At 39.6% G+C, this 23,106-nt stretch overlaps 1 protein-coding gene across 23 annotated transcripts in view; it reads right to left on the bottom strand.

Moving 5' to 3' along the window:
• The window catches only part of CADPS (calcium dependent secretion activator), a 478,855-nt gene that overhangs the window by 83,365 nt on the left and 372,384 nt on the right, over window positions 1-23,106 (bottom strand). For 6 of the 23 annotated variants that reach the window (XM_060402261.1, XM_060402262.1, XM_060402263.1 and 3 more), the window contains 5 exons: window positions 16,955-17,061; window positions 12,311-12,331; window positions 10,971-11,127; window positions 9,978-10,119; window positions 2,095-2,241 (listed from right to left, as the gene is read on the bottom strand). In XM_060402261.1, the coding sequence (XP_060258244.1) occupies window positions 2,095-2,241; window positions 9,978-10,119; window positions 10,971-11,127; window positions 12,311-12,331; window positions 16,955-17,061 (574 nt within the window). Of the gene's footprint in view, window positions 1-2,094; window positions 2,242-9,977; window positions 10,120-10,970; window positions 11,128-12,310; window positions 12,332-16,954; window positions 17,062-20,290; window positions 20,384-23,106 lie in introns of all 23 variants that reach the window. The other 17 variants (XM_060402259.1, XM_060402260.1, XM_060402265.1 and 14 more) reach the window with 6 other exon arrangements.

Genomic DNA, 23,106 nt, shown 5'->3' with positions numbered 1-23,106 from the left:
ACGGAGGAGCAGGTAACATGGAAACACGTCCTTAAAATGAAAGGTGGCAAAGGAGGAAACTGAAATCATGAAAAGATATAGAATCAGGCATTTCCTGGTAGGTGACTGAGAATCTACATCTTCTTTCAAGATACTGTGGCAGGCACTGTTCAAAAGTGGGGGAATGCATCATCAAAGTTTGGCCTTCCCCCTATCCTGTCCTAGGCTTGGGAAAAAGAAACCCCAACTTTGTCTAGTCTAAACCCCGTTTTGGAACTGCATGGTTGTATGTTTTAAATCATTAAGTACATATGAATGCAATAATTGGTATTTATTACAACAACATTTTGACACCCATCTGGTTTCAGAGTTTCAAAAAATTCTTCTAGGGTTTTTTTCTTTTTTCTTTGAAGAGCTTATTATTAAGTTTTGACATGAGGAAAAGAATATTTTCTTTTTATTTTTAAGATAAACTGTTAATGTTAAGGCAATAGCACCAAGATTATTTTGATTGCTGAGCAGTTACCAAAATGTGTTCCCACTCATGCCTTAATTAATTGAACGGAGACCATTATCTGCTTTATTACAATGTCTTGATTCATATCTTTTCAAAAACATGTCACAGAGCATGCACAGAAAGAGGTAAGGGAAGCTTTCAGATATTTATTTTTAAATTTTTAACAGATACTACCTAATCTAACTTTTCATATAGTCATCTTAGCATGAATATGATTTATGGGTTTTTTTTAAAGTTTTTCTTTTTCCTCCCGTATACAAATTTTGGAGGTTTTAATTTGTCTTCAAAAGAAAATCAGACACATTGACCAGATGATTTCTTTGTGAACTTGTGAGCAAATATACGAGTTTTTAAAAAATGTTAGGTGGCTTTGGAGAAGCCAAGTAGAGCAATCATTCCAAAGTTCTGTTCTCTACCTGGATTACTGCAGAAATAAAAACATGGAGGGCCATCTTGATGAATGCGATTCTGAGATTTCAAAACATCACTGCCAGTTTCAGATCATTTTTTATTCCTTTGATAATAACACTTCCCTTTGAAAATATGCCAATTTATTATTTCAAGAAAAAGCTGATCTGGCCTATAATTAGCTGTGGTCTAAGACAAGGATCAAAGGAGGGTGCAGGATCACTAAACCTTCTTTCACTTATTAAATCATGCATGTGGTTCTAATTTAATTTTCCTGAGGGAGGATTTTGGGGTGCTGGATCTTCTTCTTGCTTAGGAAAGAGGGAGAGAAGATTCATTTCCTAGGCTAGAAGAAATGACTTCTCAACCTCCACCCTTCAAACTGCTGGCTTTAAAGGGGTAACCTCACCTCCATGGAAAAAGCCCGTAAATTGCTGGCATTTGGATGAATACAGAGAAAGGCCCTCGCTACACTGAAACCACAGATGATATGCCCATCCCCAATTTAATGGCACTGAGTTCTCAGATTCAGAGCTCTTCTTGCTACCTAGATCTCAATGCTCCAAATTGTATTATGACCTTGGAATGTACTTTACATAACATTTGCATTACTAAGGCTTGATCCATTCAGAAATTTTTGTTTAGCCCAGAACATACTGTTACTGTATTCGGCCATTTGCTGACACCAGAAATATGCTTTATGGTTTAAACATTATCTAGGAATTTTTTATTAAAAACAAACAAAAAAAACCAAACCAGCTTCTAGATAGGTGTGCTTTTCTCTCTGATTTGGATCAAGCCAGAAATGACTGGCCAGCCCAGCAAAGAGGTTTCCTGGACTATTTTTGGGTGATTAATTTCTAAAGTCATGTCACCTGGATTAGGAAAAAAAACAACAACAAAAAAGCAAAACATGGGAAGAAGCCTTTTGCAAAGGAATTCAGGAAGTGAAACACAGTTCTCAAACATTCAGTGGGCGTTAAGACAAATTGTTAGTGCGGTATATATAGCCAACGTCTTACAAACACGCTGCATGCCAGAAATAAACAATATTGTCTCTGTATGATCAGCAAAATATGTCTAATTATCCATCTCCATCTCTGTTATATAGGATGTATAGAAATAAACAATACATATCCATGCCAAGATCACTTAAATTAAATGAGATCTAATGTGAACTGAATACACACTCAGCATCATATATAGCAGCCATCCATGACGGTGCCGAAAAAGTAGGCATTTGTGGGATGCCTAGAGGGATGTTAACTGGTAGATTTGGTACTTTGGGAAGGTTCACATTGGGTAGGTTCACATTGGGTAGATTACTGGTTAAACTCCTGTGGAAGAAACAGACAGAAAGAAAAAATACCATCACAGTGACAATGCAGATGTGGCAGAAGCACGCGACAGTTGTAAATAAACCGGCTAAGTCCACAGAAAGACAACAGTGAAAACTTAAGCGACACATTTCAGAAAGCAGCTTACGGATGGGAGCTGTGGTGTGGCTCAGTTGTTCAGAGAGAAATGATAAAAATTAATGGGAAAAAAATTAACCACAGAGAGACTGAAAAGTGTGGACACTCATGGACACCTATATACAATGATGTTACACATGTTATTTCAATGCCTGTGTGAGGGGCTTTCCGTTTCCAGAGCCACTGCTTGTGAGGGTCTGGACCTGTCTCAGACAAAAAACTTTAAGTTGATGGGATTCTTGGCATTGCTGTGGCAAGGGCTGTAGTGAAGTAGCTGGGACTGATGGAAAGGGTAGAACACACTTGGATTTTTTCACTCTTGTTTATGAGTTATTTTTGATGGAGGCACATTTCTTAAGTCAGAGAGTAGACATAAGTTGGAGCAGGAAATTCACCCACTTGAACCCATACATAATGATAGTGGACAAAACCTGAATTCTTTCCAACCCCTACTTCTGAAGACAGTGTATGTGCAATGGGGCATCAGGGTTGATGGCAAAGATAAAGGAATTGTGTCAACAGGAATGATTAGGTTTGTATAATTTTATAGAACACTTAAAGAGAATGGAGACCTCCCCTCCCAAACTAAGTCTAATTAATGTGAAGAAATGCTTACACTCAAAAAGGGAAAAAAAATCCCAAATTCAGCTCTTACAGTAAATTCTTTGACCACAAGAGGATTTAAAATGTGGTCTTCTGTTATAAGTAATTACTTCTGAAAGTGAGATAGAGACTGGAGGAAAGGATGACGGGGCCTTGTAAGGGGCTGGGGATATTCTGTTTCTTGATTTGTTTGACTGTCACTTGAATATTAATCAAGTTTTATATTTTCTGTAGAAAGTCAAAATTTAAGTTAAAAAGTAATAAACAGTTAAAAATTGTGACCTTGTATCAGGTTTTCTTTTTAAGCAAAGATTGATCAACTGAGGTAATGAAAGAGAGATGGATGGCTTTATGAGTAAAGAAAGGAAGTAAAACAAAACGAAAACTCCAAAGCGAATCAACCACATCTCTTTGGAGGGACTGTGTCATATACTGCTCAACCAGCTGGCATCGTGCGATTCTGTAGTGGCATTTCAAGGGTGTTCCATCCAGCCAAAGTCACTGGCACAGTGGAGCCCAGCCTAACTCTGCATCTGAGAGGAGCCTTCCTGTTTAAGTGGAGTTGACAGCATTTTGGCAAAGAAGTTGAGGTTTTCTTTTTGGATCTTGCAGAAGAAGAGCAAGTTTTGCCAAAGCAGCTCTGCCCCGGGCAAGCTGTATTTGACTAACACAGCTCTTGCAAGGGCCGGAGCTGCCTCTGGGCTTGCTGAGGGGGGCAAGTCTCCTGATAGGTTTGAAATTTTGGACCCCTGAGATAATCTGGACATCTGTCTCCCTCTAGAAATGAGCTGGCCTTTCATAATGGGAATAGAGCCCTGGATGGTAGACGGAGGAACCTAGGATGCAAAATTGCCAGCCTGGCATTCTCTTCCTTAAGGGAAACAGGTGTCTCAAAGGTTTGTCCTTAACACTTGACATTTGGGGAAAGACAATTACACTTCTCTGCTTGGGACGAAGGGGTGCTCTCGTGGGAATGATCAAGAGCTTAGCTAAAGCTATTAAGTAGAAGGAAAACGGAACTTTGACCTCCATGTTTCTCTGTTTAACTGGGGAATCTGCCTTTGAATTCAGTCCCTGGTGGTTCTCATTCTTAAACACTGCTATGCAATAAAACCGTTGGCGATTTCCACTGAGACATGTGTAAGCCTATATAAGCAAATGTGATCATTAAATGATACACACACTGAATATTGATCAAGGAATTAGAAGATCTTTTGAGATGGCAGCCTGGAAAGTTAAAATGTCAATTCTGAGCAAATTAAAAATAGCTAGGAATGAATAACATACAAATATATGCAACAGCAACGCAATTTAAACGTATTAGTGGAGGGTGGGCACACAAATTAGAAGTGAGCTTTGTTTTAAACATGAAAAATTTTTAAATACTTAGATAATCAAAACATATTGTATTGGCAAAATATGACATTTGGCCAGACTGCTGTGATGGACTCCTAGAAACATTCTCATTCTGTGACATATCCTTGTGATCTAGTTTTAAAAGGCTGAAGAAACATGCTTGACATTTCTGATTTTAGCAAAATAACATAGTGTATTACTAATGTTATTGATAATTCATTTGGATATTAATCATCTAAGAGTCAATTTCAAGCATTATATGTGACTCATATATATGTTAAAGGGGGAATTTTCCTATAGCACTCAGGTCTACAGGCTCCTGCAGTGGCTGATGGATATAACAAATTATTACTTTAGAGGGTTGTTTAGCAACTGCATAGAAACAAGTCCAGCATACTTCTCTGTAAAAATCATAATTGGGTATCTCTGGATAGTGTAAGAAGTGTAGACTGCAATCATAACAACAGATACATGTTAAAATTTGCTATTGTAACAACATATACATGTTAAAAATTAAGACTCATTCATTTTGGGGACTGCTGAGTGAGTTTGGGGACCTTCTTCAGGGTAGCTCCCATTCATGTCAAAGGACTCATCCCTGGAGCACTAGATTAAAATACTCTTAGTTGCTATCTCTCACAAAAGGATGAAAATTACAAATGTGTGAACATCTCATCATTTCTATGGATGATAGAGTCATTCCTGACTTCTAGGATTAATTTTGGGGCTTTCCTGGTGGCTTAGGAAAGAATCTGTCTGCAATGCAGGAGGCCTGGGTTCGATTCCTGGGTCAAGAAGATCCCCTGGAAAAGGGCATGGCAACACACTCCAGTATTCTTGCCTGGGGAATTCCATGGACAGAGGAGCCTGGTGGGTTAGAGCCCATGGGGTCACAAAGAGTTGGACACAACTGAGTGACTAGCATACTTATTTCCTGGGCAGAGAGGGTATCATTGGGTCTTCTCTCAAAGTCTTCTGCTTTAGATTTCTGGATGGGGTTAGATTTAAGACACAGAAAGCCTTCCATTGTATGAACCCTTTGCTGCATGGATACACACAGCAAGACATACTATATACATAGTACATCTTGTCTTCTCTGTGTGCTCTGAACACTGAAACTTCTCTCCTGGTGTACCCTTAGGTCTAATCCCTACTTTGGTCCATGGGGCACTCTTTGGTATCTTTCTAGAGTTTAGAGGGGGTGTTTCTCAACTTTTTGTTTACTATCACTACCAGCCTTCCCCACAAAAGCCTTTTTTTGTGTGTGCATGTTGCTCAGACTCAACCAGCCTGAAACGTCCATTCAGGGGAATGTATCTCTTCTTTTCAATTTATTTTCCCCATAGTTCTCCTGCGGTACTCTTAAAACAGTTTTCAGCCTGTAAGGGTTTCCGAATAAATATCAGCTAATCAATACATGGTTACTGAACACCTGCCCTAGGTCCTGTCTGAGGGGTTAGGGAGGCACTGCTGATTAAATGTGTATATGGAATGAATATGGAAAATCAGATTTTCTAGAATGTCTTGGATATTCAAAGTTTGTTTTACAAAGGAGGACACTGAGGATCGAGGTCATTGGATTTGCCCAAGGCCACTTAGCAAGTTATTAGCAGAGTTGAAGAGTTCTGCCTCTTAGTCTAAGATTTGTCTATTTCATACTAGGACACCTGCATATTGCTATGGTATCTTTGGTTTGACATTTTATTAAGATATTGACATCTTTAGTAATCTGGGAAAAGACATTATTTTAATACTTCTCACATGTCTATCTCAGGCAGAGAGAGAGAGAGAGTGCATTTTGAGAAAGGAGAAACCCAGTTTTTCGAGTGTGCACGTATCAGGAAGCAGTGTTCAGTTCTACAATTCAGAATCACCCTGACCTGAAAGGGGCAACTGTGAAGCGTGGATTCCTCGTGCTGGGAAGTGAGACTGGAGATGATCTGTCAGCGAAAGAGTCGCAGAGGGCTTTCTGCAAGCTTTAGATTAGATGCTTTCTAAGTTTTCTTCCACATAGGTCAGGATGACATGACTAGCAACAAACCAATTCTCAAAAGCTGGTAGAATGAGGTCCATCTGCATGGACCAGAAGCTCATACTCCAGGGCCACTGGAAGGGTTCTGAACAACCTGCCCAGCTGTGGGTGGCAGCCCTATGATGTGTCCTGATGGAAACCCCTGAGAGGGCCATGGGCTCCAGCCAGGCTTGCCCTCAAGAGGTTGACTGACTTCAGCTGTGGTGAGAAGCTACGGGATGACATTTTCCACCAAAGCCTGGAGATTCAAATCACGACCACTATCTGGTCTAATGGACATGGAGATGCAGCTCCTTTTCTCTTCTTGCAGAGATGGAAGCTCACCTTTCTAGAGAAAGGCAGCAACAAGGACCCAGTCATTTCATCCTTTCTATCAAATGACTTTAGTTGTATGAAAGCCAAATAATGATGCTTTCTTTTCTTTTACAGGACCATATTTTGAAGGAAGAAAATCTGAAGGATAAAGAATATTTATACTCCTTTCTTAGGAACTTTGTTACATTGGTAGCATTTCCTTGTCAGAGTTCTGTTTTGCTTTAACATTTTAAATATTTTGTTAATTCTTGAACAATGTGGGGCTTTACAGGCACTGACTCCTATGCAGTTAAAAATTCACATATACGTTTATACTTAGCCCTTGTACCCATAGTTCCTCCTTACCCTCAGTTCCATATCTGTGGATTCAACCAATCTCTGAGTAGAACTGTCATATTTACTACCAGAAAAAAATCCCTGTATTAGTGGACCTGTGCCATTCAAACCCATGCTGTTCAAGAGTCAATTGTACCAGTTTTTCCTGAAGTTTGACAATGCATTTCTCTGTCATTTTATGTATAATCAGGCGCTATAGCAATGACTTTTGAAAAGTAGAAGAACAGAACTATTTGAGTATAAGAACTGTTTGAGAGAAAGGCTGTGGTGTTTGTTTCTGTGTGTGTGTGCGTGCGTGCTGCAGGATCACATGGCACAATTAGAGATGACTGAGCAAACTACCTAAGCCAGCTTCTTATTTTTGAGTACCCTGATGAAAACCATTCCAAAAAGCTCATTTTTCACTTGGGGGATAAAAAGGACCTAAAAGTCAGAGAGAAGCTCATACTTTCTTTTTACATGGTAAGAAGTAGAGCGATTTATCATATAGGTGTGCTCTCAATTCTGTATTCCCTTTTATACCCTTTATATGTGCCAGCCATTCTGCAGATGTGTTCTGTGGTATCCACATTCTGTTTACAAATCAGCTAATAAAACGTAGGTGATTTCACACAATTTAAATTTAGCTTATGTATTAGCTGGCATTTCCCAATACCTCTACCTACTCTGAAAACCATGTACTATTTAGTATGAATTAAATAAACCACAGTCATATTCATGAGCCCACCCACAGCACAGTTTAGGAGAGAAAAAAGCTACTTAAGGGCAAAACACATCCCTATAAACTATTTTTAGGTTTTTAGTCACAAATGATCAACTCTTTGCTAATTTTCAGATCTTTAAATTACTGATCTGAGAGTTCATATTTTATTTATTTCTACCCCTTAAAAACACCCTGTGAGAACATTCCCAGACCAAGACTTCCAATTGTGAAAATAATTCTGAGTCTACTTTTACTTCTGACTGATCACGTATATGTTATGGTGCAGAAGGTTTCTGAAGAATTTAACAGGTTAAAAATGACTTCAAAAAAAAAAAAAATGACTTCAGGGACATGATCACAGAGCTTCAGCACAGATTTCACATAATGAGTAGAGACGTTTTTAAAAGTTAGTTTTACAGATGAGAAGACACTTATGGAGGTTCCGGGCCTTGCCTTCTGGCTAGTAACTGCAGAACAAGGCCCCTGCCTCTAGGGCCCTTTAAGAAACAGGAACATCCGGATGCCCATCATTTCCTCCCGTGTGTGCTGATGGTAGTAGCCTTCACCATTTAAACCCAAGTAAGTAAATGCTATTTCAAGACCACTGCTATTTTCAAAATGTGAGTATTACTCATTTTAACCTTTTCTTTTTTCACAACCATTCTGCACGGGACAACTGTCTTGCTTCGAGTGAGCATTTAAAAAAATACACTCGCTCATGCTTTATCATCAAAGGTCCCGTTTGTATTCTCATGAGTTGAAAGCCAGCAGGGCTGTATTAAAAAACTGTTGTAAACCTGAGAATTATAAGCAAAAATTTATATATTTATATATATATGTATGTATTTTGGTACTTGCAAATGAAGAGCTACTGCCTATTAACCTGCTCAGTAGGGCAAGTCAAGAGACTTCTTATGTGGCTCAGATGTGGAAAGAGGGGGGTATGGGTTGAAAAACCTATTTTGCATTGATTCTTTTATGAGTCAGAATCTGATTCAGTGTAATATTAGAAGGGGAGTCTTGATTCAGAAAACTACTGAAAGACAGGGTGCAAGTAAAGGCTTCCAAGTTGAGAGAAGGTTCCTGAACATCTGTTCTGGCGTGCCTGACAGGGTGCGGTACACTGTACCCACTTCACTCCATCCTGGTTGCCACATCCCACAGATGTAAAGGACCAAAAGAACAAAATGGTTTTCTTACAGAAAAAAAAAGAGAATCTAACAGAGCAAAGCTCTTATCAGGTTTTACTGGAGCTTTTCTAAGCCTATCAGAAAATTCTCTCCCTCAAGAAGTTCTTCACTTCTCCAGAAAAGGGGTGGGGGGAGGGTCTGAGACTGACTCTCTGGCAGCCTTGAGTGACAGCCCTTCTTCCTTGCTGGGGAATGGAGGTGGCACTGAATCTGCAACCCATTTCTAATAGGATCTATCTGCCAAGCAGCTATGGCAACTGTCAAAATCACAACCTATGGGATTTCCTGTGCTTGGTTCTATAGGATAGATATCCTGTTAGGAAAATAAGTAGTAATTCAGAAAGTTCTAGATTAAGCATGGGCAAAAAAGTTTCTGTATTATTGTACTCTCCGAGTTTTGAACTACTTCTCGGAGGCTACCCAGGAGACAAGGGTGTTGGGTAGATGACGGGGGTATGCAGAGTTTCCTAAACATATCTGGCCACAAAGTCCTTTTCTTGAGGAGCATTTCAAAAGCCTAGGCCAAGAAATGACAAACTGGCTCACAGGCCAGCTTCCTGTTTTTGTAAATACAGTTTTAGGGGAATACAACTATACTTGTTCATTTACTTATTGTCTGTTGCTGCTTTAGCACTACTGTAGAGTGGAGAGCTTATACAGATCATGTAGCTTAAAAAGCCAAAATATTTACTATCTGGTCTTTCATGAAAAAGTTTGCTGACTCCTTAGACTCCTGTGGAACCCACTTTGGGAAACGTCAATTCCTAGGGGTAAAACCACTAGAGTAAGACACACAGTACAAATATCACAGGCAGGTTTATATCCCATATTGCTTATCTATCTTGTGCAATAAAACGAAGATTTCATTTTATGAAACATTTCTCAACCTCTTCCCCGCTCCCCTCCTTGGACAACGAGGGTATGAGCATCATAGTTGGGAGTAAGGTGTTTGCTCTCTGTCCATGTAAACAATCAACACCATAAGACACCATTAATCCATTTGTGTATGACTCTCCAGCCATTAGCACCCAAACTCCGATAGTATCAAAAGAGGTTTCCTTACTTGACTGGTTCCCATGACTCCCGCTCAAAGCCCCTGTGAATGGATTGTGCAATTGAGGACTCCATCAAATCCACATATCTAACCACAAGTGGGGCAAACAGGTCTTGCAGGTGTCTGTGAAATTTTCCATTGCACAAATTATCTAGAACAGATAAGCAAAAGCTCAGTAAGAATCCACAGTAGCTTTATCAGCATACAATGTTGACGTAGAGAGGACCGTTTTCTCTTTTACAAATACTGCGTCTTAAAAAGCCAAAAAGGAGAAGGAAGAGGACAAGGACGAGGAGAAGGAGGATGGGAAGGAGGAGGAGAAGAAGCAAAGCAAACGGTACATGAATGGCATCATGCTTCAATCTGGGGGGAAGGATAATGGAATTCAAAAACCTTTTACTCATTTGTGTCACTCTCCAGAAAAGGGAAAAAAAGAATGCCCCCTTGAAGAACAACAAAAGCAAAAAGTGATACTTTTATTTTCCTTTAAGTTTTCTTTGTACCTGCTCCCTTTCCCCCCTTATGTTACCAGGAAAAGAGGATTCTGTATCCCTTCTTTTCTTCATCATTCTGAGGAGGACGGTCTACTTTGTGGCTATGTGGTGCTCTACGACACTCTGAAACACCTAGGTGTTACTTAGCTTGAAATTGTTTTTCATCTAGGAAGCATCTTTTGATTAAAAATTCAGAATGTGTAGAGCTGAAGTTAATTAGCTTATTCAAGAGCAAATAAAACACACGGGCATGGGCACCCCTTTCTCACTGAGCTTGGGTTTTTCTGCCTAGTGAAGAGAGGGCTTCCCTGCAACAGGATACTTGCTGGAAGAAAGGGAATTTGATCAGCTGTAACCCGTTTGTTTGTTTGTTTGTTTTTTCTTTAAAGTAATCATAAAACTCGGAAGAGCTGTTTCCAACATGTAGCCTGCCTGGGATAAACACATTTCAGTCATCAGTTATCTGTACACTACTTAAGAAAGACAAACAGTCAAAGATGATACATACAATCAGTCCGGAGAAAATCATTCAGCAGCTGAAACAGTGGGAAGCTGTCCCACGTGTCTGGGGGCTGCACTTCCAATGCTGCATCCATGTCCACTGCAAAGAGTGACAGGAACGTCTCGGCATGCTCCACCATCAAGTCTGACCACCACGCGAAGGCCTTTGAGATGTGGCAGAAAAACAACAGGTAAAGAGGTGATGAGCTTTTTGTCTCCGACCTAAGATGTGACGTCAAGCCCTGGCTGTTAAAGACTGATTGTGCATCCAGCAGGGTTTGGTAATTTTATTGTAAAGAGAACAGCACTTTTGGATATAGCTGCGCCTCTATGTGGTCCAGGGCAATGTTTCTCATGAGTCCAGGCCTGCTTTAGAAATCTGCAGCTGTAGAAATGACAGGCACAGAACTTCTGTTCAATTTACAATAACTCAGTACCTTTTGAGTCATGCTCTTTATCACTCTTGTTGACTAGTTCTTGCTCTAAAGTATTAGAATTTGGGAGTTTCTTCACTGTGTTTATGGGTTTTCTGCTGGTCTAACTTGAAAATTGGTAATTATTGTTTATTATCTCTACACATCTGGGGCTTAATTGTCTGTGGTTTCATACAAGCTTAGCAACTCACGTTTTCCCTACATGTTAGAAATGTTACTCCTATTTCATACCAAGGCAAAGGAAACCATTGTTGTATTGTCACAAAACTTTTGAGTTGAAATCTCTTTGAGCAGGGAGCCTCTGGTTTTGCATCCTGTCTATAGGAAAGATCAGGCTTTAAGCTAGGAGACCTCAGTAAGATTAGGACTTACTTTTCTGAGGGTTGGACACATATGTACATTGAAAACCAAAAATATCAGTGAAGTAACTCATTTTCATGCACATGGGTCCTTGGAAATCATTGTGCAGGGTCTCAGAGGTGACATTCACATCAGATGGGCCAGATGTGAATGCAATTCAAAGGCATGCATGCATGTTGACTAATCATTTCTGGCAGGGAGCATGCAGAATGAGTGGCAGTGTCAACAGGCCCCCTTTTTATCCCCTTTTGCTGATTTCAAAGAGAGCAGAAAAACAAAAACAATTTGCCAGCCCTTTTTATTCCCCTACCTCCCCACCCGGTGCCATAAAGTATTTACATGGGAAACACTTTCCAGAGCATTCATCGAAAAAAAGATGGGAAGGCATTTCAAAACATGAAAGATGATTATGGAAATAATTCCATAAATAAAAGAGTTTGTTCAATGGCCAAGCTCTTCTGTGATCTCTTAGTTATCTGGGGATATTCTAACAGCCACCAGGAGGCAGAATAGGGGTCCACCTCTCTACTTTCATGAGATTTCATTTACTTACTTCTCCTTTATCAACATGTGGCTGGTTTGGAAATTAAATGGAAAAAATCAAGTCATGGACCATTCTGCAAGGGCAGCTTGGCTGGAAATAAGACACCTGCTGTTTCCATTTTAACTTACAGTAAAACCTCAGTGATTCAGAGTAAGGGAAGAGAAGAGATGCTAGTCTGTCAGCAAAAAAACCTCAATTACTGGGCTTTCTAAAAAAGAACGATCATTTAGCTGCTTTTCAAAGCAGGTTATACCCGGGAGCCCAAGTACAATGTATTCATTGACTGGCTATCACTAAGCGTATGATAAACTTAAAAGTATTTTTAAAATTTCAAGTAATTATAGATAAATTGACCTATAAATTGAAATAAAAGAGATGGGAGCTTTAATTTCATAGATCCTGGGATAAAACTTGGAAGAAAAGCTGTTAGAATTTCTAGAGAAAGTTGAGATCATGTCAAACATTTTACTGAAGAGGAATTAAAAGAGCCACATCTGAAGTTGAATTGTCACAAATTAGGAGGAAATGGGTCTGAATCGATGAGATTTTACTGCAGTTTTACCACCTGAGGATGAGAGCCCTGGGGTTTGGGGCTTGTTCCACTGACCACCTGGCTAAATCCAGCCAAGGGAGAAACCCTCCACTCCTCCCCAGAGCTCTCCTAGCCATCTGCCTTCTAGGCAGAGACCTTCTAAACACTCAAACTTGCTAAAGTTCCACTGCTGCCACCCAACCCTATGTGGAGGGCAGATTCTCATCAGTCCTGATGGAGGATATCTGCACTAATCACAAAGGCATACCAAACACTGGCTGGTACTTATGCTTTAGTTATTTGTTTCACTTGACATCTTCAGGGTGAGTTCAAAAAATGGTAACTGGGGAGACTGAAATGCCTTCCCAGACACAATTTTGCTCTAGGATGACAAGAAAAAAAAAAAACAAACCCACAAAATGAAACAAAACAAAACTAATCCTAAATGCCTAAAATAAAAATTTTCTCAGACCAACCTCATACCTGGTTCTTACCAGCTTTATTGAAAAGTTGCAAACCAGAGGCCTTAAGAAGCACCCATTTTTACTCTCTACAGAAAATTTAGTCCCTTGTTAGAATCTGATAAATTATTGAGAAATTATCTACAGTTGTTATATTAATAATCATATAGATTGGCAGCCCTATGAAGAACAATGACTACTGTGATATGAATTATTATCATTAATATCTGGCAGAGAAACCTGGTAATCTAGCAAAGGAAGAGAGATTAAATAGGGGGGTTGTTGGAGAAGTGAAGTTCAAATTTAGTTTTCTATACCCACAGTAATTCTTTCAGAACCTCATAATCAAACCTGACTCATTAAGAAGGAGAAAAAGATTCAGGTGAGAGCAGTAATCACCAAAAAAGCCATTTCTTAATTTTAATCAAATGAACAGAGTCTGTGAACCTGGACTGGGCAAGGCAAAGGTTTAAAATAAAATGACGACGATATCTATATTTACTTTGAACTTGCTCATACAGGCGAATTCTATTTTTGTACATGTCTATGGTGTCTAAAATCTTCAGAAATCTTTTCCAAAGACAAGAAGGAGTTGTACTTTGGTTTCTAGATACTTACCCAGCGTTTTTCATTATTTAAAGGCAAAGATGTATACTTCAGGGGTATGGTCAACCACACTGAACACACTCTGTATTTTCTATACAAACTACATGTATATATGTACCCCTATGTGTACCACAATACATATATACATATACATACGTATACATAGAGAGAGAGATTGGGAAAGTGAAGTTAACAGCACATGAAGGTATAATTCCTGTGTGTGTGCAGGCGTGTATATGCGCATGACTGAGGCTCTGAGAGCAGAATTATGTTGTAATTTAGAGATTCGGGTGATAACTGCTACCATATACTACTTGTGCGTGTGCACATGACAATATTCTTAGCTGGTGGGGATTGTGTTTTCTCCTGAAATTTTTAATTACTTTATATTGGAATTCAAAGTAGTTCTAAGGATTATTGACTTCTGTGGGGGAGGCGATCCCATTTGTCACTTTTATTAGTGTGGTGCCAGCAAACAGCATGACCGCTAAGGTCCAGCTAAGATTCATGTTTAGCACTTACTGATTTTCTAGAGTTCACTGGGCATCTAGAGAAGATGGCAGTGAGTACTGGCCAGTAGGATAAAAATTTCATCCTTCATCCTTTTGGCAGCAAAACCTCATACTCTCATCCTCAGTGTACCAGGGCAAATTTTACTTCTTTGGTTGCAGCCAAGGGTCTCTTGACCAGGCGTTACCCTGAAATCAGCTGGACAGTTTTAAAAAATCACCAGGGCTGAGGGAAATGTCTCTGTGCTCATAGATGGGTATTTTTGATCAACTGAGTAATGAGGTTTTGTGATTGGGTGAAAGCACTGATTTCGGAAATCTCTACATTTATCAAAAAGCAACCTGGGCCTCTGAATTCCAAAGTATGCCAAAGTTTTTGTTTCTCACTTCTGAAGTCAGTAAATGAGAACAGAACTGAGTTTATTTCTGCCCTATTTATGAATGGCTTTTGAACACGTAAGATTAAAATATTTTGTGATGATGGTTATGAGGGTTGTTTAAGATGGTGATTAGTACTGAGTGAAGAAGGGCTTTTTGGAAAACTGGGGAAAAAAGGCTTCTTTGGAATATCAGCTTCTCTTTGGTACCACTTGTGAGTCATTTGGGAAAATGTTCTCCTTTCTCAGACTGCAGTAGCCTCAGAAAATAACTTGATTAAATCAAGCATATGTGTCCATTTCCTTCTTCAATCATTCACTGAAAGAAAACCATCTGCTTTGTATCCATGTCTTCAAAAATCTGGTCCGAAATATTGGGAAAAGTCTCAACACCCAAATCAGGAAAGGACTGGCCAGACCTCTCCATGCCTCTGGAGATGATTCTATAGATACCCAGAAAGAACATACTTACCATCACAATGAACCCCAGATGTCCCCATCTGAAAAGAACATCACATACGATAGAGTAGAATAAAAAACTCTAGCCCAACTTAATTTTCTGTCTGAAGGTGTCTACATTTGGAGGGTGTTGATGTGGCCCCTCTTCTCACTCTTGGCTGTGCATTTGCTAGGTGTTGCCGGAGTTAGTTGTACCTACCTCGAGGGGTCTTCACCCCATTTTCAGTGAGGGTTTGGGGGACATCATGGTTCGTTGGCACTCTCTCTATATATAAATACTGTATATATGGTTCACATACAGACAGCTGTAGAGGAAGATTAGTATCACTCTGGCTAGCTACTGGTGACTAGGCTCGGTACTCATCTGCTGGGATGAAGGTAAGTACAGACGGACAGAGGAGCTACAACACGCTAAGGGGACAGAGTCAAGGCAGCTAGGAGGCGTGTGTTGGGATGTAACCGCAGTCATTGTTAAGTATTATCAATTGCTTCATGCACGCACAAGAGAATCACCCACATTGACCCTGCCGTGGAAGGCCACCCATTTCACAAGCAGTCCACTGGAAATTGCTGTTACATTCCTTGGGTCAGTGTTAGGAAGCAGGGGCACTGGGAAAAGTCCCATTAGAAGACATGGTACTGGAAGGGCATGCACAGACTATGACAGCAGGTGGCTGACTCATTCATTTGGGTCACATACCTCTTTCCCCTGCCACGATCAGCCAAGATTGAGTGGAACAGTAGAAAAACAGGGAGGAAATTTAAATATGCAATCAGGCATTAGTTGGGATGACTGTCTTTATGGTGTATTATTTAACTATACTGTTGATTTTCATTTACTGATGGGAATTAGCATTTTAGGTGCCTTTGACATTACTTTTATTGATGCCCTCTTTTCCCCCTTGTAGATCTGATTGGAGGGGAAGAGGGAGCATGAGTGAGGTTTTTTAGAGAGGTGATTTTAAGAGAAATGCTTTTAAATCTCAGTTTTGAAACAAGCAGTGGTGTAACAGTTTGATCATTATGAAATCTTGCAATCTTTTCTTGGAAGGGTTGGGTTGTTTAAGTCCTTACAGGTTTGGGATTGAATTAGCCTCTAAATTCCTCAGTGTGTAATTATCAGAATAATAATTTTGACAGTGGCTTGTTAAAAAAAAGTAAGCTATATTTATTTAGATGTAGGTTGGAGAATCAACAAGTTGAACAACACAGAATAATTTGTTTCTGTCACTGAGTTTAGCAACCCAGGTCATCTGAGATTAACAAATGAAGACTCTAGGGCGAGCAGACTAAGTTACAGAGATAAATTCAAAAAGACGGCTCTCAATCCACACACCAAATAAAATAAATCAAAACAACAGTGGTAGCAACAGAAACAGCCACAAAAGACCAAAAAGCATTTCATATGTTCCTGACAATAACCATATGCTGCTTGAATAATTATCTCAAAGATAGACTCACCTCTTTGGCTTGTTGCTAGAAACATCTGAAAACTCAAGCTGAAATGTACATCACACAACCCACTTTTTGGCTGTTTTAAACAACCCTGTAAAGGAGCCTCCTTGTAAAATTGCCACTTTCATTTGCATGGCAAGGTCAGTTAAAAGAAAATGGGAGTTAAGACATCGTATTCACAAAGTTGCCAGTAGAATCAGCCCTGCTGTATCTTCTGAGGAACCAGAGGCCCTGCCCCGCTGGCGCCCGCTTACCTCTGCGTGGTGCTCTTCATTCTGCTGAAGAACTTCAATGACTAGTTCAGCAAGACGTATTGTATCTTCCAGCTTTTTGGCAGGAGTGATTAACCGGCCTACATTTTCTGTAGTACAAGAATTTGTGTTAAAATTCAGTGAAAGTGGTGGGCTAATTTTGTGGCCATTAGAACTAGTGGACAAGAAATTCCAAAGATTATCCCCTTTTTAATTTCTTTTTTTAGGTTTCATGCAAATGTTAAATGCCACATAATTAGTAGTGAGCAAACCAGAAAGCCATTTTATTATTATTATCACCATCATTATTATAATACATACTAAGAAAAAGCAGTGCTCCAGCTTCCAATTTGCTTCTTAAAGCTGTATGAATACTATGACAGCCCGTTACAAATTTAGCGACATTTTGTGCACATGTTCTTTAAAGACAGCATAAGTGGACTATCGTATAGCCCTCTCTAGGCAGTGTTTGTGCTACCTGAGGTGGGACGATGTAACAGAAGCTTAGTCTTGATTGCTGCTCCATCTACTTCCTGGCTTTGTCCCTAAACAATACGACAGCACTGTTTTTCATTCAAGGTCGGCGTGTTTAACAGGTATTGGAATGTTCATTCTAAAAAAGCAGACTTAAAGGTCTGGCTGTTTTAAGTTGTCCAGGGTGGAGACTGAGAATTAATGGGCATTCCTGGGCCATTAGATAGAAGGCAGGATAGAATTTTTACAAGAACATAGGGTGTAGAGTATTGGATGAAGTGGTTTGTTTCACTGGTGGGTACAAGTGAAATTTTATCAGTGAGATGGCAACAATGCGCTTTAGGTTCTACTGTATTGAAAGGGCTTTTATTGGACTTAAGAACAAACTGATCCCTGGTTTCCAAACTCTGGTTTTCATTTTATCCTTTATAGAGCTAAATTCATGAATGTTTGGCAATGTTATTATGTTACAAAGAACTGTATTTTTTTTTTCCTGTTGGGGTGGGGCAAAGCGTAGTAATATTTGAAACAAAGATTTCCTAAGCCAATGAAATGGCCTGAATTCAACCAGTCTAAACTCACAGGTGAACTTGTAGTTTGTGCTTAGACCCCTTCAAATCTTGAAGCCTGAGTCATCTATAGCCCATGGTGTGTAACAGCAGTGTGTAACAGCAATTAGGATCCTTTAGCACAATTCCACAAGGAGGGTATACATGTGCACAAGAGGACTGCTGAAAGTTATTTCAATCTCCTCATCTGAAGCAAATACGTTTTGACTTCAGGGTTTTACTTGCCAGAGAAGGTAACTGAATACTTCACAGGAAGGGCTGGTGTCCTGTTGGTAGTTGGTTGTGTGTGTTTGTCAGGGGAGTGGTAAACAAAATGGTAGGGAGGTGGCTAATTTAAAGAGAAGAGAAACAAGCAGTTTCTCATAATATTTTCCTATTTTTTCGTGCATTTGTTATATAGGTGATGAACATGGAAGATGATTAATAATGTAGGATTTAACAACAACAAAGAAAAATTCTGTGAAACACTATGCAAAAGGAGTGGTCCAGCCAATGGGAACGATGAATGATGGATGCGGTTGGTCAGATAATTGAGGTAGTGCAAGTTTCACTCTAACAAGGCCTGATGACTGGTGTGAAAATGAGCTTTCTGGAATCAGGCCAACAGAATGCTCCATTGTCTCTGCCAGGTTCAGGTGGAAGTGTGGTTGCGTAGAAGATGGGGGTTTGAAGGTGGGAGCTGGGGGAAATAAATCTGCAGATTAGGCAGAGAGTCTCCACCACCCAGATAAGGTGATGTGCACAGCTCAGGGGCTGACAGCTCACTGCCTGGTCCACGGCAATAACACCTGGAGCAAGACTGAGTGACAGGTTTGATACCTGTGCTTCTGGGGTGCCTGGTCTGTTTGTAATTTCACAAATGGACTATCATAATTTCATTAGTAGACTTTCAGGCATTTCTAACAAACATACTGTGTATATATGTTGAGGTAATATGTGTAGAGTGAGGTATTTGCATTTCGATAGTAAATATGCACAGGCTACTTTTTTGTTAGTTGATATTCACATTTACACATCAATTTGCAAATTCCTCATCCTATGCTTATTACCTATTCGACACATACACCCACATACACACATCACACACTTACATACATTTTCTAGTAACCAGACAAGCCTGCACGTTAATACAAATCTGCAGGAAATCCCACTTGGGGCACATCTTTGAAATCTCTTACTTACAAAATAGAGAATACTATCCTTTTGGGCGGAACACTTACCGAATCTAGGGAAATTCTATATGTTCATGACACACGATGCAGTAATGGAAATCATTCCATCAATATTCTTCTGTACTTTTATTTCAAAGATGTAAATGATTTTTGTGTTGGGAGAAATGCAAGATGCATAAGCTAGGATCACCTGAAGATTTGTTTTAACATGCAGTGCTCTGAGATTGACTACCATATATATCAATAGGTACACATAGAGTGTACATGCGCACACAATCTTTCTGTGAGTGTGTACACTTGTACGCAGATATGTGTATGCCTGATGTATATATACAGACAGTATGTTTAATAAAATCTTTTGCAATTCTGCTTTAACCTGCAACCATTTCATGTAAGTAGGTTACGTATGCTTGAATCTAGAATATTTGATCTTTCAATGGACCCATATAGCCAGACTTTCATTTATTATTAATTAGCTACAATTCCATTATCTGTAGATCAAGCTTCTATATTGAGACATGACTTTATTTTCCTCTTACTTGCATTGTTGACTCACTAGTTAGTAAAAATGGTACTAAAATCAACTTGTTTAAGATGTTGTCTTTAAAGAAAATATTGTGCAAAATCCTGTAGCCCCTCTTCCATCCCCCCAACAGAGATCAAGGAGAAATTTGTGCTTAGAAATGATTTTTTTTGGGGGGTCATGTCTGCTGTCTGCAATATCTGGAAACATACTGCGATACTCCTATCACCCAATCTTGTACTAGCTGGAGCACTGACAAAGGGGAACTAAAAATACAATATACTTAGTAAACATTTCATACAACAGAATTGAAGCTCATAACATAGAAAAAAATCATCATGCAAAATGTTATGCAACAATGTTATTTTGTGCTGACACTGAGATTTGAAAATGTTGCATATGTCAGACAGAGCTAGACAAAAAAAAAATGTGGACATTTGGAAATAATGCTCTCTTTTCAAGTCTCTCAAAACCTACGGTGTCAAACTTGAGAGTCTGAGCCTCAGGTTAGTATGCTAAAGAAAATTTCCAGAGAAATGAACAGAAAAGCAAACTAAACTAGAAAGCTGTTGCATAAAGGAAACGTAAAAGTTTACAGTACTTGGTTTTGGCCTAGGCATGCCTTTGAGCCTCTGATATAACATGCTGGTCTGCGTTTGGGTGGGTGGAGGAGGCCCAGGAGGTGGCGGGGGAGCTGCTCGGGTAGGTGAGGAGAGACGGTTAAAAAAAAAAAAAAAGTAAAGAGACAAAGTGACTATCACAAAGGTGACAAGTAAGATGACAAACTCTGAAAAGAACAACCAAACAAGCAAAAATGATCACACACGAAAGGAGAGCTGCTGCTTTCCTGGAGTGACTGCAGCGTTACAGAGGTGTGACACTGCCTGACGAGGACGAGACTCTTACCACCGTACTGAGACACTCAGAGGCGGAATGCCTTCATCCGGATGGGAACACATGGATGATGGTGGTGGTACCACTGACCGAAAGAAGATAGACTTTTTGTATAGTAAAGCACGCCTAAACGTTAACAGCTGCTTCCTCCTTCCAGATGACCAGAAATAGCACTTGATGTCAACAGAGCTGGGGGACATGACTTCTCATCCTCACGAGGCTACTTAATTTCCTATGGAACCTTCTCCCCTCTATGTAAGCCTCTCCAGGCTTCAGCTTCCTCCTCTGTAAACTGAGAATATTAACATCTTCTTTTTGTATACCTTGAGAGGTTGCCAAGAACAGCAAAGAAAATAATGCATGGGAGGGATCTCTGTAAAGCTTCAGGTGCCTACAAATCTTCACTGTTGTCTCCCACGTGGTGAGAAGGCAGGGATTAATTGCTTTGCAAAAGCAGATGAAGGGCCATTATTAGTTCAATTGAGCTGGGGAATATTCTTGCTCCCTTTGTGGAATTTCAACATGTCAAAATCTGTCATTTTGCGGGGAAAAAAAAATGTGTGGTATCTGATTGTTTCCAGCTCATTTAATTATTTTCAATTTGGAATTCTCATGGCTTTTATATTGTGGGTTGAATCATATATAAAAACTTGCCAGCTTATCAAATATGTTACTTGCTATTCCAAATGTTAGAATACGGTAATCAGCACTTGACCCATCTGTCATGTGGTTTACAATATCAGCACAGCAAACATCTTATAACAATAGCCTCTCCTTCAACACAGGCGCAGAGCACTATCAGCTTCTGCCATTCTCTCTCTTTAATGAGTGTCTCATTAACCTCGGACCTGGTCCTTTCGAATGGTTTTCATTTATAAAGCAAGCTGTATGGTGAGGGGGACATACTACATTGCCAAGTCTGCTTCTTGGTTTGCTTGAATTTTTCAACTGGGAAAACGAAGTTTACTGCAGGCTTATAAGAAATGGAATTCTAGCGGCAATAATAAAAAATACAAGAAATAAGGATCAATATAATATCCTGGCAAAACCATCTCTTAAAAGCAAAAGTTGATATCATCCTTTTCTTGTGGGATCACCTCAATGTTTGAAATGAAGAACTAAAAATATATTCTATTCACCAGTCTCTTCTTATTTGAATCTTTTGTTTGGGAAAGATTGTATGTAAATAGACTTTTTAAAAAAATCAGTATTAAATGACAGCTATATAAAGGAAGGCAATTACTAATCTCCTCTTTATAAAAAGGAATTCTATATTTTATGTCTTGTTAAAATCTGCTTTTCCACCTACAGCAGGGCACAAAGTTGGGAGCGTTTCTGGTAACGCCTCTTCTGGTTCTCTGAATGAATGTGTATTACCTGAGTGTGCAATTCTTAGGGAAACTCCTAATTTATTCTTTCTCAGATAACAGAACCTGTGTAAACCACTTCGTAAGTCACTTTATAAAACAATGAAATGCCCCAGGGTGGATCCATAACCAGCAAGGCAGCAGATACATATTTCAGCTCAATGGGTCTCAGTGAAAATTCGTAAAGGGATTCCCTCCTGCCAACTGTCTGTCCAGAATTCTGACAGTGAGGTTTGCCACCATAGAAAAACAAGCTCCCTATTTTTTTCCCCATCACAGAGCAAAACAAAAACATCATACCTTGGTTTCCAACTTCATTTACCCAATTACCATTGCTCATGTTTACACAATTAAATCTGCTTGGCTTCCAGAGAGGGAGTTAAATGTGACTGCAGAAAAATAAAAAAGAGAATTCCTCTGCAGGCTCAGCTAAGCAAAGGAAGAGAGGCATCCAGGAGCAAGAGATTCTCCAATAGCCCTTAAATAACCTGACCAGCTCTGACTCCAACAAGCCAGTTAATTGCCAGTTCCAGAAACATCGTATGAGAAATGGATATGGTTGATTGAAAGAACACTTAAAACCAAGTTCCAACCTATTTATGTTTTGCTGAAGATGCCAGTGTTTGTATTACGTAATTACTGAAAATAACTATCCTGGAGCAATTCACTAGGATTTGGGGGTAGGGGTGGATAAAAGCTAGAGTGGGAAGAGAAAGCCAAACAGATAGCCACAACATGCTTCCCAGAATACGCTGCCTATCTAAAACAATGGCTCCAAGGACCACACATTTCAAACAGGGTCATAATTCAATGTAACTTCTTCAGTGGGGCAGGCCATCATGCATACTTGATCCCCTGTATCTTCATCACTCTCTTTCAGAAGATTCCATTTTTAGGGCAATATGAAATATATGTTACTAAAGACCAGTACCTGAGTCACGAATTGTTTACTCTTTTTATTAAAGCCATCTTTGACTCCTCCCCATAAAGACATGGGTGGCGTGGCCTGCCCAAGCCACCTCTACTGTGTCTCTTGATTTTACCTCCCACTGTACGAGATCATGTGGCTATACTCTTGCTGACAGAGTTGATGTTCAACTCTTGTCTCATCATCTCCACCTCAACAGTTGCTTAAGACTCCAAACCAGCCTTTAGT

Source organism: Ovis aries, chromosome 19 (assembly GCF_016772045.2).
Source record: "Ovis aries strain OAR_USU_Benz2616 breed Rambouillet chromosome 19, ARS-UI_Ramb_v3.0, whole genome shotgun sequence".
NCBI classification, from domain to species: domain Eukaryota; kingdom Metazoa; phylum Chordata; class Mammalia; order Artiodactyla; family Bovidae; genus Ovis; species Ovis aries.
The sequence above is the reverse complement of the archived record's forward strand: the minus strand, read 5'-3'. Positions and strand labels throughout refer to the sequence as shown.